The sequence below is a fragment of the Typopeltis vanoorti genome, chromosome 8, assembly GCF_054136105.1.
Source record: "Typopeltis vanoorti isolate ZY-2024b chromosome 8, IOZ_Tvanoo_1.0, whole genome shotgun sequence".
Taxonomy (NCBI): domain Eukaryota; kingdom Metazoa; phylum Arthropoda; class Arachnida; order Uropygi; family Thelyphonidae; genus Typopeltis; species Typopeltis vanoorti.
Genome location: NC_143556.1, coordinates 146,377,514 through 146,397,329, shown reverse-complemented (window position 1 = coordinate 146,397,329; position 19,816 = coordinate 146,377,514). Strand labels below are relative to the sequence as shown.

General features: G+C 36.0%; 1 protein-coding gene across 5 annotated transcripts in view; it reads right to left on the bottom strand.

The window, feature by feature from the left end:
* Window positions 1-19,816, bottom strand: part of LOC150104412 (hydroxyacyl-coenzyme A dehydrogenase, mitochondrial-like) — a 227,690-nt gene that overhangs the window by 85,457 nt on the left and 122,417 nt on the right. For all 5 annotated transcript variants that reach the window (XM_090396993.1, XM_090396992.1, XM_090396995.1 and 2 more), the window contains exon 6: window positions 11,706-11,795. In XM_090396993.1, coding sequence (XP_090253119.1) covers window positions 11,706-11,795 — 90 coding nt within the window. The remainder of the gene's footprint in view (window positions 1-11,705; window positions 11,796-19,816) is intronic.

Below are 19,816 nucleotides of genomic sequence, written 5' to 3'. Positions count from 1 at the left end.
CTGGGCAAGAGCATGGTTGACAAGGGTGTTAGAGCTAGGTTCTTTACTTGGAGAGTGGTGAATGAGTGGAATAAGCTTCCAGAGTCTGTTGTGGGTGCTACGACCGTGAATGAGTTCAAGGCAACGTATGATAGATACTGTGTGAATGTTGAATAGTTGTTCTTGACATGATGTTAGGGCCTCCCTCGATGAGTCTGTCAACTCCTTGGAGTTTCCCGGAACAATAATAATAATAATAATAATAATATAATAATATCTGTATACCTGGAGTTTACTAGAGCTATTCAAACCAATTTCAACTTAAGGTGTTGAGAGATGGGTGAAGCAGGGATGGGAAACCGAATTGAATTCAAATCAATATTTTTCTTGGACTTAAATGAATAACCACGCTTCGACTGATAAACTTGAATCCAAATTTAAATCGATAAAGAAAAGCAGTTTAAAATGAAATAGAGAAACGTGCTCATAATTACGACACAACAAAACTATATCACCCCCCACCAAGTACACAGGAATCAGTAATTCAGTGAATTATTTTCATGCTTCCACTTTTCAAACCATACATTTTGCCACTCCCCCCATTAAAAATTTTAATTTCTTTTAAATTTTTAATATTCACCATCCTTAATCCCTATATACAACTAAAGCATTGTTATATTCCTTAAATCATTTAGTAAAAAATGCATAACCAACGTCTAAGCCTTTCCACGAGAATAAAGCATTGTTACTATTGAAATATCAGAGCTTTTCAAAAAATTATATATATATATTTAATTTTTTCATTCAAAAATACTGATATTAATTTTCTTGAGAAATTCAGTTAATAACTATATATATTTATAAACTTCAAGAAATTAAAGAAAGTGTAATTAACACCATAAATATATACTTTCAAAGAATGATAAGAAAATTATAAATGGGATGACTGATAATCCCCTGGAAACATACGAAAGCACTGACTAAGCACACAGTTATATCTAATAATGCTCATGGCCACTGAGAGCTTATTTGAGATGTTGGTACGTGGTCTGTGGAATACTTTACATGATTTAAAAATGAGATTTTTGGGTTGTGAAGTTAGTTCAGTAGCAGAAAAGAAGGTATATGATAAAAAAAATAGTTACTACAAGGGTATAGGACTGACATGGCATCAGAATTTTTCGCTGTGAGATAGTGAATGACAGGAATGGTTAGCCAATGTCTATTTAAGAGTTGGTAAATGCATGCAAGAAGAGGTAGAATAGGGACTACATGGATATCATGAACATTCCACAATGAATCTGAACTCCATAAAGATTCCCATGTAATAATAATAAGCAACAAAAAATAATGAACAATACGGAAAAAATAATAAAAATAGAATAACCAAACCCCCACACCCCCAAAAAAGGCATATGACACCAAAAATTCATCCAATATAAAGCACTTCGACTCCCATCCTAGAGGTTATCCCATTTCATACTGCTGTAATGCCATAAGATATGATGCTAAGAGTAGTTGGAAGAAAGTTAATTTGTAGAAAAAGGTTGCCGAGAAGAGAGTGCAAATCACAGTCAATTCCCCCATAGCGGTGTAAATTGGGATGACCTCTGAGATTTCTGTGCCTCTTTCCCATGGTCATGTTCCCACTCTCCTGCTCAGATACCTGCTCTAACCAAATAACCAAAATAATCCTTATGGATTATTTCAGTTAGTTAGCCCATAGAAATTCAGGATTTCTAGAAACTCTGTTTGGCAAGTCCCAATTCTATACATTGCAAGTATCTCCGAAGCAACTACAAACTTTAATTATATACACCACAAACTTTAATTATATACACCACAAATTTATGGATATCAAAACCCAGTCTGCTATTCCTAAATGAACCTCAAATAATATCATTCATGACTATAGTCCATGTCAGCTATCCGAAACATATTTTGCATGATGCCTTCTGTTAAAAAGGCAGAAATATGCACTTTTGTCTAGTACGGGATTCGATTCCAAAGGTTTTCAAACCTGAAATTCCAGCTTTTCAATCTACTACGGCTCAATATTTCCTTCCCTCAATTTATAGCTTTCATTTGCTGCTTTTACCACCCTTCTAATTCAGATGACCATGCTGCCCCTTTCTAATTACTTATCTCTAAAAGGTGATTTCATACAGATTATTCATCATCATCAATTTCCTGATATGTACCTTCAAGGGATGTACAATCTGCTATGACAGTAACCCAAGATTAAATTTAGATTATTACTAATCTCATATCAACAATTTTCCTAAAATTAGTCTATTTGTCACTCCAATGTTGTCAAAAAAAACAATTGAAGGAACCAAATGTACTGTTATGTGAGTGGAGGCAATCATAGTGAACCTGGTGAACACTAGAGATGGAGAGAGGAGCCTATATATCTTTTATGGAGGATAACCAGGCAGAAAGTTTATTCAAAGAGAAGCATGTAGAGACTAAAACTGTATCGTTTCAGGATTTCTACAGTTGCTTCAGAGATACTTGCAATGTACAGAATTGGGACTCGCCAAACAGAATTCGTAGAAATCCTGAATTTCTATGGGCTAAATAACTGAAATAATCCTTAAGGATTATTTTGGTTATTTGGTTAGAGCAGGTATCTGATCAAGAGAGTGGGAACATGACCATGGAAAAGAGGCACAGAAATCTCAGGTCATCCCAATTTACACCACTATGGGGGAATTGACTGAGATTTGCACTCTCTTCTCGGCAATCTTTTCTACAAATTAACTTCTTCCAACCATTCTTAGCCTCATATCTTATGGCATTACAGTAGTATAAAATGGGATAACCTCTAGGATTTCTATGCCTCTTCTTCCTATTCTCCTGATCCAAACACCTACTCTGGCCAAATAACCAAAATATCCTCTAGAACAGTGTTTCCCATAGTGTGGTACCTGTATTCCCTAGAGGTATGTGAAAGATTTTTAAAGGTACAGGGCACTTTTTTTTAATTTTTATATTTTTGTTGCAAGTAAGTGCAGGATTTTTTTTTTCAATATCTAAAAAATCCAAAAGAAGCTTCAAACAAAATGTGTTCCTTGGCATGTATCAACTGACATCTAATAGGACTGCAACTGGTTGAGTACATGGTCACATTCCAGCTGCATCGTTTGAGCTTTTGCAATTAAAAGTTTAAATTCAAACAGTTCGAACCATGCAGTCAGAACTCTCTACTAAATTTTGGAATCATTTATATCTTAAATTGTAAGAGCCCTCAGGGATTGTTTCACCAACCTTTTGTGTATCTATATGCATTCAATAGTGTTTGTGTCACAATCGTGATGGATGTACAGATTATACGAGTGAGGAAAACTTTTTTTAGCAGTTCTGCTATTGTATGTTAACAACTCTTGAAGTGCAGTTTAATAATAATTAATATTAAAATAGTTAATTAATATATCTCTTTTGTATTTCTTAAACCTCTTTAATATGAACCACTGGTTAAAAACTGCAACAAGATCAAAAATTTGTAATGAATGTAAGTTTCTTAAAAGGCTGCACTACAAATAAATAAATAAATAAAGTGAAAAAATTCCATAAGTACAACGAAGATCATCTAAAAATTTGGATTTTTGTGGAGTGGTGGTGATGAAGAAGGGCCTATTCCATTACTGGTAATTTGTTACAAAACTCACAAATGAAAGTATTAAATTGTCCAACCAAAAGCACCAGTTTGAGACAAAACATAGAATATAACTATAGTACCAGGAAGAGCCTGTAGAATTCTTGAAAATAGATGTAATAATTTCAAAAATTCCCACAAAATAATACATGGTATGTAAACTCCACATGATATGGCAGCATTTGAAAAGTTTATATACAGAAAAATCTATATGCATTTTCGTGAACTGGACAACAATTCTGAATGGATAACAATTCTGAAGAAACCCAATTAATATTTGCAAACTTCATATCATGTGGCGTTCTTAATAGTGAAATTTGGATCAGCTGAAATGATTGGTAAAACATTACTGAAACTTGCAGCCAAAATAATTGTGTAAATGATGTCTGCTGATCAAATGAAGCAATCGATCATATTCAACTCTTAAATAAAACTGTTCAAAGTAGAATCACAGAAGTGGCAGAAAATGTAATGTAAATATTATTGTCTCCAGTATCCAAAAGAGCCAATATTACACACTACAGGCTGATGCATCTACTGATTTTGAGAATTTTCCAAAACTACCAAATGACTATCCATCCATACCTACTCAATTTCAAATTTCAACAGTAGTTTATCATGAAGTATTTGATCAAATACTTTAGCAAAATCCAAATAAATCACTGTATAAGCATCACCTCCATTCAATATGCTAGTCATCCTATTATAAAATGTAACTAAGTACAACCTCCCCTTAACAAACCCATACAGCTCTCCCAAGAAAGATTTCCATTCATCAATCCAGGTTTATCTTCTATCTCTAACACCTTCACTACTACACTTGATATACACACTGACCTATAGTTTGACATGACTGACTTGGATTCTCCCTTATGTAACGGCACTATTTTTCCTTCTTTCCACTGTTCTGGGACTGTTCCTTTTTACAGACTTTTGGAGCCAAGTCAAGGGTACAGCCAGCTCTTTTGCACATTTATGGAGATATCACATCCACAGCCTTATAAACAGCAAGGTTACTTAATATTCTAAACATTTCTCATTCTTGACCTGTCAGCCTTCTGACCTCCTTCCTATTGCTATTCAAGACTACTCCTAGCCCCCCCCCCCCAACATTTTCACTATATCTTCAGCTGATGTGACATGTTCTCCATCTCCAGCAACTAAAGTCAGTCTTCCATATTCATCCTTTCTTCGACTAACAACATAACTATAAAATTCTCCAGGATTTTGCTTTACTGCTACAGCCAATCTCTCTCTCTCTCTCCTTACTACACTTGTCACCTTCTTAGCCTGCACCATACTCCTCATGTCTTCATGATGGTGTTGCTGGTCTTTATATCTCTTCTATAACATCCTTTTTCTCAGAGGTTTTCCTGCATAATTCCATGAGTGATTCAGCCTCCTCCTTTATTTATCCTCCAAACTTTAGCATTTAAGGATAAATACAATCTGACATTGCCATAAATAACTGACTCCAGATCAAATCCAAGGCACTACTGATTTCTCTCCCCTTCAAATGACTGAGCCACCGTACATAACCAATCTGTTTCCTTAATTTACCACTGACCCCTGCTCTGTAAATTAACAAACTTAGAAAAATTAAAAATGGAAACTTATGTGAAATAAACTTATTATATATATAATTTTCACCTATGTATCATGGCATCCTCAGTACATTAATAATGGAACACAATATAAAATTACAATTAAAGAATCATTTTCACAAAGCACCACTATAGCATTAATAGGACAACAGTCAGAAATTACAATAATATAATCAGGAATTTGCATAAAAACGATGCAACAATATTTCCCATAAATCAGATAAGTGATTAGATCTGTTTTAAGTTCAGTTGGTGTAGAAAGGTTCCACAACTCTATATAAGCACTCTATAAGAACCCACTTCTATGTAAAAGCTTAATTTTCTTCAAAGAAAACTATGTTCAGTTGAGACAGCATGTTCTGCTAGAACGACTGTTCTGGCTTATGGATGTAAGCGTAAGATTTATGTTTCCACTCAATCTTCCAGGTGTCCATTGGATACCATGCTTCTGTGGTGTGTCTTACTTTAGATAGTCTGGCAGATCTGCAGCCAACTGTTAAAATGATTCTTTAATTGTAATTTTAAATTCTGTTCCATTATTAATGTACTGAGGATGCCATGATACATAGGTGAAAATTTTACATATAATAAATTTATTTCACATAAGTTTCCATTTTTAATTTTTCTAAGTTTGTTAATTTACATACCTATATTAAAGCACCAAGCGATGTGTGGAATTACAGAGCAGGGGGTCAATGGTAAATTAAGGAAACAGATTGGTGATGTACGGTGGCTCAGTCATTTGAACAAATCCTTACATCCAGTACTTTACATCTAGCTTAGCAAAACATGCTATCTTTGACTAAACATAATTTGGAAGAAAACTAAGTTTTCCACATAGAAGTAGATTCCTTATAGAGTGCTTATATAAAGAGTTGCGAGCCCTTATACACTGACCAAACTTACTCAAATCGGATGGCCTTTGGTTATCCCCTTTATGGGAAATATTATTATATCATTTTTATGCAAATTCCTGATATTATATCAAGCATTGTAATTTGTTTTAAATATTGGGAATATTACTGACCATCAGTTGTCCTATTAATGCTATAATTATATATTTGGTTTAATCCTTTATCCAAGTGTAAGCAAACAAAGTTTGCCCCTGAAGTATTTTCAGGACTGGGGCAACTCGTGGTAAAGGTGGTATAAGTTCTCATCATTTGCCTTAGTATCTTCCATAATGCAAAGCACATCTCCTTGTGGACATATATAATGCTGTGCATTAAGGGAAGGGCCACTACCCAGACCGGTTTCAACCTTCATTGAAGTCTGATCAGTGGGAGCCAGACCCAGAGGTGGTGATACTAAGGTGGAAGTAATGGAGAAGTCATATTTACCTATACCAGTTGTCAAAAGGTGTAACACCTCATTATTAAAATTCTCTGGATTAATTGGATAAAGTTTTCTTTACACTTGGATAAAGGATTAAATCAAATACATAATTGGTAGCATAGCTAGGTGAAAAAACTTCGATATTAATGCTATAGCATGCTTTTTGAAAATAATTCTGTAATTGCAATTTTGCATTGTGTTCCATTATCAATGCACTGAGGATGCCTATGATACACAAAGTAAATATTTTACAGCTAATAAATTTATTTCATGCAAGTTTTAAGTCTCTGTTTTTCTTCTTCCCTTTTTCCTCTTTTACCTTGTGGCGTCGAGGGTTTTCTATTCATTTAGCTGCAACCATACACAAGAATAAGGGGTTAGTCCTATGCCTCCAGGTGTATCCTATGTTTGAAGCGCTGAGTTCTCAAGACTGGTTTGCCTGCTTGCGGGATGAAAAACCCAGATAAACTGTGGAGAAAAACCCTACAGTTCACCCAAGACCAGCTAACTTAGCTATGTCTGAGAAAGATCCTAAGCTCCTCACGTCAGTGACAGGAATTGAACCCAGGACACTCCTTTCCCAGGCATATCATTGCAAAGTGCATAGCCACTCAGCTAACTGCATGGATGTTTCTGTTTTTAATTTTTCTAAATATCTCTTGTTCCATGAAGCTTATACCTGTCTAGCATTCTGGATTCCTACCAGATATACTATAGAGGTCACCTCTTCTCTCAGAAACTCAGCAATGCCCTTTCTAAGACCACTCCTAACATCCTCTGGAACTGCAATGGTGCCAAATGAGATGACTGCCAGAATTTCTACTCCTCCATTCCTTGGTCTGACTCACCCATCCCTAACACTTGCTCTGAACGAATCACAGAAATTATCCTTGCTGACATGAAGGCCTTCATCCCCCATTCTACCCAAAATCCTTGTCCACATTCCAAGCCCTGGTTCAACAAAAAGTGCATCAAAAGCAATCAGAGAAAAAAATTCAGCTTACCATGGGTGGCTCGCAAATCCAGCTTCATATGCTGTCTATACAAAAGCATGAAACAAATGAAACATTCATCAGTAAATCCAAAAATCAGATTTTATAAAAGCCAATAGCAGAAAACTTGTACCTCCTGCACAATTGCTAAGGCCATTAGATGCAACTTCTGCTCACCTATAATTCCACCTCTCCTGCCCCCCCCCCCCCCCCCTCAATCTTGATGATATCACTTAACTTCACCCAAAGCTGACCTCCTGGGATTACTCTTTTCTTTTAACTCCTACATATATGACCAAGGAAAATCACTTACTACCATACTAGAATCCAAGCACCATATGCCTCCTGTAGTTTTTAAACAAAAAGAACATCAGAAAGCTACTAAATAACTTGGATACTTAAAAGTCTTCTGGTCCTGATTGCATCTCCCCCAATTGTTCTTAAGCTTTTCTCCATAATTTACTGAAATGAATGTCAATCACCGTGTAACACTAAAGGAAAGGGAGACAGAAGTCCACTGTCAAACTACTGAACAACTGCCATCACCTCTGTTCTCTCCAAAATAATGGAGAAAGCATCAATAGCAATCTTCTCCACTACTTAGAGGTCCACCAATTAATCAGCAACCACCAGTATGGATTCCACCATTCAAGATCCACGGCCTGACCTCTAAGTTTACATCATTCACCACCACCACCACTGGCATATACCATGGAAAGGTTCACGGAAACTTGTGCTGTTGATCTTGACATTCTGAGAGCTTTTGATCGTTTTTAGGATCAAGGCATGCTAAACAAACCGCCATCCTTTGGTCCCCCTGTCACCCTCTGCAATTGGGTAGCCAATTTTCTCTCTGGCTGTTCTCTGTAAGTAATGGTTGATGGTTCCCTCTCATTGAGCTTCACCACCAATGCTGGAGTGCCTCAAGGGTCTAACCTATCGCCTACTTTCTCCTGTACATAAATGAACTACTCACAATAACCACTAATCCCATCTACAGGTTTGTAGGTGATAGTACTCTCCACTCATCTTCCTTTGCACCTCTTAATAAAGAGCAGCAGCTGCTGTCCAGTATCCCTTTACAATACAGCAAACACAGAACTTGCTTCTCCTCCTCTTTCATTCCGTCCATTTCTGTCCTCTGGAACAGCTTTCCACATGAAGTATTCCCAAAACAACTACACCTTGCAACTCTTCAAAAAAACTTCTTTGATGTGCTTATAGGTCCTTTGTCCTAGCAGAATAACTACATACTTCATATGATAATTGTCTCTAAGTAGCCAACTGTTATCACCTCTACATTTCCTGGCATCTAGCAATAACAGTAATGGCTTTGGGAATATTACTGTTATTGCTTTGCTTTCTTAAAGTACCACAAATGTTTCAAAATTATCAGTAATACACCATCTTCTCTTTTATCTTTCCTGTCTTGATGTATGATCTGGATTGTCCAGTATTGGCAGTTCATAAACATGACAGAAATTTAGCAACTGTACAAGCTGGAGAGTCAATACAATTCACGATGGGTCTTACTGGATTACCTTTTTTTTTTAATATTTGGGAGGCCATATAAACAAGGAATTTTTCCAAAATGAGTGGGCAACTTGTCCAAAGTATTTTGATCCAACTAACAACTTCATCAAGCAGCTTATTTAATTGTTTAATTTGTGTTTTTGTAGTTATAACTAATTTCTTGGTAGGTGGAGGTATCCTGTAAAAGGCAGTCTATCTTCCGCTCACAGTCAGCTAGCCTTATCCATTACCACTACAACTTTTCCTTTATCTGCTTTCGAAATAGATATACTGTTCTTTTGTCTTAATGAAAACAATGCACTAGATAAATTACATGGGGGTAATTTGCTTCTAAAGGTAAAGCAGCAACTTCAAAATGTACTTTATTAGCATCTTCGTTTGAAAACCCCAACAAATTGAATTTGATGTTATGCAAAAAAAAAAAAAAAAAGAAAAGAAAAAAAAAAAAAAAAAGGGATGCATTTAGGTACCAAAGCAAAATCATGACCTTTAGCCAATACACTAGTTTCAGCATCAGACAATGGGCATCTAGAAATATTCACAACCCATTTATCAGCAGAAGTGTTGCCAGAAGTAATTTTTTGCTTACAGGTACATAAAACCGCAAAAGTCTGGTACAACACAGTATCCAGTGGGATTATTATTATTATTCGTGACAACTCCAAGGAGTCCGAAGACTCATCGCGAGAGGACACCTACAACTGTCTAACTACTACACCGAACCTCTACTACGAATCATCTCCATCAACGGCATCTACCGCCCTCCACCACTACCACAACTAGTATTTTTTGTCTGTAAATTGCATGTGTTCTGAAGGACTGATTTGTCTGTATGCAGGATGAAAAACTCGAGTTTCCGGGAGAAAAAACCCTGCTACCTCCGTATAAGATCAGCTAACTCACCTTTGATTGAAATCGTCCAGATAAAGATTCTTCCCGTCATGACGAGAATCGAACTTAGGCATATTCCAATCGAAGGGCGCAATGTACCGTTGTTCTTCCAATTGCGCTACGGAGGCGCTTATCCAGTGCGATGAAGCTGACTTTCTCCATAGAAGCAGTTTTAAATATGAACACCTTTTCAAAGAAAGTTGCGAAGCCTGCCAAATCTGAATTGGAATGATTCTCTCTCTACTGAAAGTTTGGGAGATTCTTATTTTATGTAACCATCAAAAAACGTTTTTTAATAATATTATTTATTAATATTAATTTCTACCAAATGGCAACAGTTTTTAATTGATAAATCACTTACTGTTGTATGTGCGTTGTATTCCCATTTCTTTGATTTGCTCATTTCTACACACTAATGATGTACTGTTATTTTCAGCACGAAATATCTGTACTTTCATTTTATTAAAGTTCATTACTGTGGTTATTGTGTAATTTGTTGTTTATAGTCATGCCACAGGTACCTTTAAAGAATAGTTTCAGTTACTCTTACTATTGTTTCCCCCTCTCAAGACAAAACACTTGACACCTGCTCCATTCTTGCATCTTTCACCAAAGAGTGGCATTACTGCACTTTCCACTATTCCACTGCAATCATTCATCTCTGACACATCTGAACCTAGCATTCTGCTTACATCTCCAACTAACAATCTTTTCTCTATGTCCAATCTCACTCTGCACATGATTCATTCATTCCTCAACCTTACCAATTCTTTTCCATTATCCTCATTTCTGTTCATATCTTTCATCATGCTATCTTCTACCATTCGACCATCTTTAACATCTTCCTCTATTTTACCCCACTCTACTATGTGCCATTCACCACATTTTCACTACATTCATATTTCTTACATCAATCGTATCTTTCAGGAAATAAATCAGAAATTTAAATAACTCTTACTACTTATTCAGTGCTCTTTTATAGTATCTTTCTGTTCACTATCAGACAAACACTCATTCTTTTTGTTGCATTTCTACTACTAACACCCTCATTCACCAATACATTACCATTCATCAACTCTGCATTCAAATCACACTATGAACACAGATCCTCCTCCCATCTGCTTTAAAAATCCATAATTTATTAACATGATCCAATGAATATATGTAGCACACCTCACATTTCATAAATTGATAAAAATCAAAATTTAACTCTTTTATAGACAGCACTGCCACTATTTTGTTTTCGATGATGCCAGTTAATATACCTCAGTCTAAGTGTAATGATTTTATAAAGAAACGCAAAACAAGTCGACACACACACTACAAACAATGTGAGCACACAACATCTACTGCAACTCTTACACACATAAATATCCACAATTAATTAATCAAAAAAATTATTTGAACCCAGATTCTTCTTTCACAAATCTATCAGCAAAATGGGAATGAGGAATGAAAAGTTGGTAGAAATTTATTTGTTGAAATATAAAGTAATGCTACTAATGGACAAATATATCTAAAAGTTCAATTGGTTCATGGTTATTTTATCTGATCAAAAATTAAACTTCTAGACTGAATGAACAATTCAATTTTTAGCAGTTTATTCTGTTAGATCAATGAAAGGATTATATTTTAAAGGGACATCATTTACTTTACATAACAACATAAAATATTCACTCTTCATTAAAATAGAAATTTTAAATTTTATATTACCTTGCATGTTACTATCTCTTTTCCCATTTGTTTTCCAAATTCAACGAACTTATTGTAAGTATCGTCACTAGTTTCAGGAATTCTTATTACCTATAAAGACAATACAAAAATTGTTTGAAATTCATTCCTGTAAAGAAACCAGAATATTTTCATTACTACTGTTGATTTCATTAGAAAATTGTGCAAAATATTATTATTATTATTATTATTGACTCTGGCCTCCATGGAGTCAAAATGCTCATCGTAGGAGATCCTTCCTAGAAAACACAAAATCTATCATACCACTCCTTGAACTCACTGACCGTTCGTGCACCCATCACTCTTTCCTAATGTACTGCATTATACACATCTGTAAGGGTGCGTGTTTTGCATTATGGGATACTAAGGTAACTGTCAGGCAATGTATTGCATGGTTCAACCACCCACCATGCAAAGAAATATCACTCCTCACTCTCTTGCTCACAGCTTCCATTTGTAACGTCCAGGGATGGCCACTTGTCCTCACTCCTTCCCTCCCATTCCACCAAGCGAAAGAACTCTCCAGTGTCAACCGTCTAACTACCTCTCAACCGTTTAAAAGTCTAAATCACATCACCTCTCCTTCTTCTAGCTACCAAACTCTGCAGTCTACATTACCTCAGCCGATTCTCATAACTAACATTGTACAGTCCTGAAATCATCTTTGTTATCCGCCTCTGTACCCTTTTCAAGTTAACGTATCCCCTTCAAATCCTGGGGACCAAATTTGAGAACAATAGTCCATCCAAGTGTGGTCTGATCAGGGCTTTATACAAGGGAATGACAACTCTCTTATCTCTGCAGGTCAGCTTCCTTCTCAGTATTACAGCAATCCTCTGGGTTACCTTCACCACTTTGCAATATGTTCCGTGAATTTTAGGTTTCTATCAATCATCACCCCCTGATCTCTTGGCTCCCCTACTTCCTCCAGTACAGCTCCTCCAACAGAGTATGCTGCGTCCCACTGATGTATCCCAAACTTCAAGACTTCACAGTTTGCTGAATTAAATTGACATCCCCATTCATTTGCACATCTGTCCAGTTTATTCAAATCCTCTTGCAGGGCTGCCACATCTACACTATCACTAATAACCCTAGGTTCACATTATCTGCAAACAACTGAATATCCCTTGTAATCCACTGACAATGTTATTGATATAAAGGTCCCAGTACTGAGCCCTGTGGATCCCACTTTTAACCTTTCTGTCTCCTTGATATTGCCCCACCATACACAACTCTCTGATACCTATCAGATAGCCAATCCTGAATCCAGTTCTCTAACATGACATCTAAACCCATGTGCTGAAACTTAAATATCAGCTTATCATGTGGCACCCTGTCAAATGCCTTTGCAAAATCCAAAAAAATAGCAGTATATGCCTTTCCCTCATCAACTGCTCTTGTCATGTTATTATAAAAGACAATCATATTACTAAAGCAAGAGTGCCTCTTAACAAATCTATGTTGACTCTCACAGATAATATTACCCTCATCTGCCCAACGCTGTATGTGGACCCTCACTAATTTCTCCAAGATCTTAACTACTGATGAAACACAAACTGATCTATAATTTGACACTTCCAGTCTGTTACTCCCTTATGCAAGGGAGTAATCTTACCTTCCTTCCATTCCTTGGGTACTTATTCCATAGCAAGACTTTCATTGAAAAGCTAGGTCAACAGAACCGTCAGTTCTTTAGCACATTCTCTCAAAAGCTGTGACAAAATTCCATCCAAGAGCTTTATCGACATCCAGAGTACTCAGTATTTGAAACACACTCTTCTCTTGCACTTCTAAATAACCCTGACCCTCTAGTATTAAAACCAACTTTTCCAGGATGGAATACTCCAATAAAATGTTCATTGAACATCTCCACTATGCTGCATCAGTCACTCTTCCCATTTTTATCCCACAATATCATTCTTCCACAATCATTTCTCCTCCTGGTGGCCACATTGCTAAAAAATTCCCTAGGATTTTCTTTGGATCTTAGGGCCAATCACTTCTCATATTCCAGTTTTGCTTCCTTACCATACTAGTCACTCTACTGGCATGAGTCGTATATTCTTCATGCATCTGCTCTCCACCCCTTTCCTTATATCTTTTCCATAACTTCTTTTTCACCTGCTGTTCCTGTTTGATATTGTTTGTCATCCACATTACACCAAATTGTGTCCTCTTTTTCGCTCGTGGAATACATTTGACTGTTGCTAACAAATATTCCTTCACACTTTCTGAAGCACTAATGATATCTCAACCTTCCAATTCCTCCCTTCATGGAACTGCCCCAAGTTGATATCTAAGACTATTATAATCACTCACCTTATAATTCCACATATATTCCCTTCTCTTTGATACTCCTGCACGTCTATTCATCTTCCAAGTCAAAACTACATGGTCACCTCTCCAACTGGGGGATGAGATGCCATCTCAGTTATTATCAGCTCTTCTAATGATATGTCCAAATCCAAATCTCTTGAACCTTGTGTTCCTTCTATTACATGTTGGCTAAGACATTTGTCCCTCAAGAATTTGAGAAATTCCATTCCCTTATTACTGCATGCATTTTCCTCTTCCCAATTTATACTGCCATAGTTAAAATCTCCTATAACAATCATTCTTCTTGCACTTGCCAAGGATAACCTACATATCTCCTGCACCTCACCCTCTGTGCTCCTTGGTTTGTAGCATCACCCCACTAAATATCTGGTCTTGCCCACCTCTACCTCACACAATATGCTTTCAAAACCATTAGTGTCACTGCCCTCCAACGCCTCCCCTCCGAGAGGACATAAGTCATCACTTATCATAAGCCACCACTTATCACTCCACCTTCGCATTTTCCCTTCCTATCCTTTTGAAAAATGCTGTAACTTGCTACTTCTATTCCTATTATTATATCAGCTTCTGTCAACCATGTCTCAGAGATTCCAATAATCTTCGGAGACAGGCTGATGCTATCATCGCCACCAATTCATCTCCTTTATTCCGGATACTCCCGGCAATATTATAAAACATAAAAATGTCATCACTGTTTCTATATCTATCATTATCCCCTCCTGGAGTCAGTGTTATCTGATGTATTCCCCTTTCTCTGAAACACTCCTATAAGAGGCCACCACTGCTACCATTCATCCAGGTAATTCTAGTTTCCCTGCATTGACACACACAAACTCCCTAGATGCCTAAATCCTTCCTCATTCAAATGCAAGCAGACTCTTGCATATAGTTCATTTCTATCCTCAAATGCTCTCCAAGCATCTACATATTTCAAGCCTCTCTTCTGACGCATTCTGGCTATCATTCTAGTCATTATTAATGCAAATATAGAAAATCTGGCAAAACTTCCCACAAATCCAACATCATCATGCATATCAAGGATTTGGGCTTAGAATGGCCTGTTCCGGCCTTAGAAGTCATCGTTGAATCGTTTAAGAGGACGTCCTGGTTTTCTTTTTCCTAATGGCTTGTATTTTAAGGCTTGTTTTGGTAATCTTTCTATTTTCATTCTTTGAACGTGTTCCATCCATTTATGTTTATATTTTTTTCATTTTTTCTATTACTGGTTCTAGGTTTAATTCTTTCATAATTTCTTCATCTCTTTTGTGATCAAATAGAGTATACTTTGCAGTTTTTCTCATAAATTTCATTTCTGCTGTTGTTAATTTGGTTGTCTTTATGTTTTATTGTCCAGATTTCGCTTCCATACATTAAGACTTGTAGGGCTAATGTATTGTATACTTTTAGTCTGGTTTGTTTTTGAACTAGGTTTGGTTTAAATATAGAGTTAATTACACCTGTTATTTTTAAATATTTTGCAATTTTTACGTTTATATCTTTTTCATTTTCATACGCGATCATACATCCTAAGTAGTTAAATGAATTCACCTGTTCTAAGATCTTGTTATCTATTACTATTTTAGTTCTTGCTGGATCTTGTCCTTTAAAGGCCATAGTTTTTGATTTTTCTGTTGATATTATCATACCATAATCCTTCGATATCTCATTTAGATCTGAAATAGCTTTCTGTAGTTTATCTTCAGAATTTGTAATTATTATTTGATCATCGGCAAAGAGGAGAGTGTTTAAGTTTACAGTAGGAGAAAGTTTAATTCCTTGATGTAAATTTTTATTCCATTTTATTATTATTTCATTTAAGTAGATATTAAAAAGAGTTGCTGAGAGGAAACATCCCTGTCGGACCCCTTGGTTTATCTCTCTCATATATGATAGCTCGATTTAATCTTATTTGTATTTGATTATTTTCATATATACTTGTGATAGCTTTTAGGATATTATTTGGTATTTGTCTTTCTTTTAATATAATAAATAATATGGTTCTTTTAACATTGTCAAATGCTTTTTCAAAGTCAATAAATGTAATATATTGACTTTGAAAAAGCCTAAAAATTAATTTTAGGCAAAAGGCCGGGTCTATACATGATCATCCTTTTCTAAATCCATTCTGTACTTCTAAAATAAAGTTTTCGGAATATTTCATTAGTTTGCTATTTAAGATTCTGCTATATATTTTGTAACAGGAATTTAGTATACTGATACCTCTATAGTTTTTAGGGTCATATCTATTACCTTTTTTAAAGATAGGAATCACAATTGCTTTTTTCCATTCTATTGGGGGGGGGGGATACCAGTTGAATAAATTTTATTTAAAAATAATAAGAGTCTTTCTTTGAACCTAGTTCCTGCATATTTATATAGTTCTGAACCTAGTTTATCTTCTCCAGGTGATTTATTGTTTCTTGTTTCTTTCAGGCTGATTTCTAATTCTTCTTTAGTTATTTCCTTTTCATTTTCATTAATTGTTTGCCAGTTGTCTTTTTTAAAATATTTGTTCCACAATTCTATGTAGTAATTTAGAAATTCTTCTAATTTCAATTCGGTATTTAATTTTATGTTTTCTTTGGTATCTGCATTTAAGTGTTTCAAAATTTTATATACATTGGGTCTTATTTTATATAAATCATGTTCTAAATTAGAAACAAATTTGTTCCATGATTCTCTCTGTCTTTTTCTGACTTCTCTTTTAGCTATGGCTCTTATCCTTTTATATTCTATTTCATCTTCTAATCTTTCACTGCTTAACCATTTGTGATAGGCTTCTTTTTTCTTTTTGATTATTTCTTTCATTGTATTATCTCAGATCTTCAGTTTTTTCCTTATATTGAATTTTTTGGTCTTTCCTAAGCTTTCACTTGCTGCTGCATTTAGTATCGCTTTTATATTAAGCCATTCTATTTCTATTTCTCCATTTTGTTTTATTTTGTCTAGATATTGGTTAATTCTTTGTTCATACAGCCATTGTACATTTGTGTCATTCAATAGTCTAGTTTTATAAACAAATGTTTCAATTTTTCTTTCTGTTCTTGTTACTTGTAGCCATTTAGGTGGTAATCTTAATTTTATTTTAACAAGGAAGTGGTCACTGCTTATTTCATATCGTCTGTGAACTCTAACATCTAGTGAAAATTTTGATGTCTTTTCATTTAATATAAAGTAATCTAATATTGATTTCCATCCTCTTGCTGCCCAAGTATATTTATATATGTCTTTATGTTTATAGAAGAAATTAATTATTTTTAGGTTATTATAAACTACAAAGTCAATCAATTTTTTACAATTCCTGTTTAGAGTATGTTCTCCATGTATTCCTATATTATTATTAATTTTCATGTTTCCAATTCTTGCATTTAAGTCTCCTGCTAAAATTATGTAATCATTTTGGGATGGGGATGGTGCTAATGGGGGTCTGAAATTCATGTACAATAATGCTAGGAGTATTAGGAACAAGAAGGAAGAATTTTTGGCCATGGTTGGCACTTCCAAACCAGAGGTTATTGGCATTAGTGAAACATGGCTGACTGTAGATGATATAGCTAGTGGGATTGAATGTGATGGGTATAGGGTGTTCAAGAATAACAAGAAGAATAAAATGGGGGGAGGAGTCTTGTTGATGATAGCTGATGAGCCGCAGCCAAGGAGAATAGAAGCTGAATTGCAGAATAGAGAAAAGTGCACATTTGAGGCCATTTGGTGTGAGATTGTGGCTAGCAGAACAAAATATACAATTGGGTGCTGCTATAGACCAGGTGATGGAAAAGATTCTGGAGATAGTATGCACAAGCAAATAGAAGAAATGAATGAAAAGAGGATAATTATTATGGGAGATTTAAACTATGGTCGCATTGATTAGAGTGAGGAGAGGACACACGGGAGGAAGGAATTGAATTTTATGCGGTTATTAAGGGATAACTATCTGCGACAGCATGTAATGGAAAATACTAGGGGGTCAGAGAGTGCTTGACCTAATAACTGCATCTGAGGATTTGGCTGTAACAAATATGACCACATTGCCACCAATTGGTGAGAGTGATCATAGGGTCTTGACTTGGGAGGTGGCTATAGGTGTGGAATTTACAATTAAGACAAGGTACATGCGGAATTATCAGGCTGGTAAGTATGACAAGCTTATGAGTTTGATTGGTTCAATGCAATGGCATGTACAACTGCAAGGACTAAAAGTTGACAGTGCATGGGAGGCGGTTCAGAAGTGTTTGCATGAAGCAATGGCTGACTGTATACCTAGAGTCCGAATAATAAATCAAGTAGGTGTTAAATGGATGAATAACACCATTAAGCTTGAGCTGCAAAAAAAAGAAACAACTAAGGAGGGAATTTAAAGAGAAAGGTGACTGGCAGGCACATGAACGGTATAAAGCGCAGGCCAGAATGGTAACGAGTGTGGTAAGAAAAGCAAAAAAAGATTACGAAAGAACATTGGCTATGCAGGCTAAAGAGAATCCTAAACAGTTTTTTCGATATGTTGCAAGTAAAAGAAAAAATATATATGACAGAATAATTTTAAAGAAAGCCGATGGTAAGAAGGTAACTAAATCAGTTGATATAGTTGAGTTACTGAGTGAGCACTTTGCAAGAATATATCGTCCAGGTGGTGACATTGCAGAAATGAATGAGCCTATAGATTATACGGGAATTGTGGTGAATGAAGTGGAGGTGAGTAGTCTATTGCATAACCTCAATGTCAATATACATATACCAGCTCGGGTCGTACGTGAAGCAGCTAAAGAATTGTCAGTACCCTTGACCATTTTGTTTATTTGAGTCTCGGGTCTGGGTTAGTCCCGAGGGGGGGTGGAAAGAGGGGAAAATAGTTCCACTGCATAAAGGAGGGTCCAAGACTGCTGTTGTAAATTACCGACCGATTAGCATATCAGGAATCGTTTTCAAGGTCTTGGAGAAATTAGTCAAGAAAAAAATACAGGATTGGATAGATGAAAATGGGATACTGTATGGGAGACATGGTTTTGTGAAGGCTAGATCATGCCTCAGTAACTTGCTCACGTTTTATAACACAGTGACGGCTGAACTGGATAGGGGTAATGGGTTTACAGTGATACTAGTGGACCTTGCCAAGGCCTTTGATAGGATACCACATGGAACCCTAATCAGTAAACTGGAGCAGATGGGTATAGATATAGGGTTGGTGAGATGGATAGGAGGGTGGTTGATGGAGAGATACCAGAGAGTGGTTTATTCAAGAGTTTAGTCCAAAGGACGGCTTGTGACTAGTGGTGTGCTGCAGGGCTCTCTTCTTGGACCACTACTTTTCAATTTGTTCATCAATGATATAGGAAAGGATCTGAGAGGAAGTGTTCACTTGTTTGCTGATGATGCAAAGTTGGGTAGAGTAATTGTGAGTGCACAGGATGTCAAAAATTTTATAGGATGATTTGGATAGTTTGCAGGACTGGGCTAGGGAAAATGGATGTCAATTTAATGTGTCAAAGTGTAAGGTTAGGCATTTTGGGGTGAAAAGAATAGCAGCAGGATATCACATTGGTGGAACCGTACTCCAGGAGATTGATGAGGCCAGGGATTTGGGAGTGTTGGTGGATAGGGAATTGAAGTTTAGGGGGCACAATGCAAAAGTGGCTAAATCAGCTCATCAAATCACTTGGCTTCTGAAAAATACTTTAACAAGCAGAACAAACAAGTTATTGTTCCTCTGTATCGAGCCTTGATAAGACCACATCTAGACTACTGTGCCCAGATAT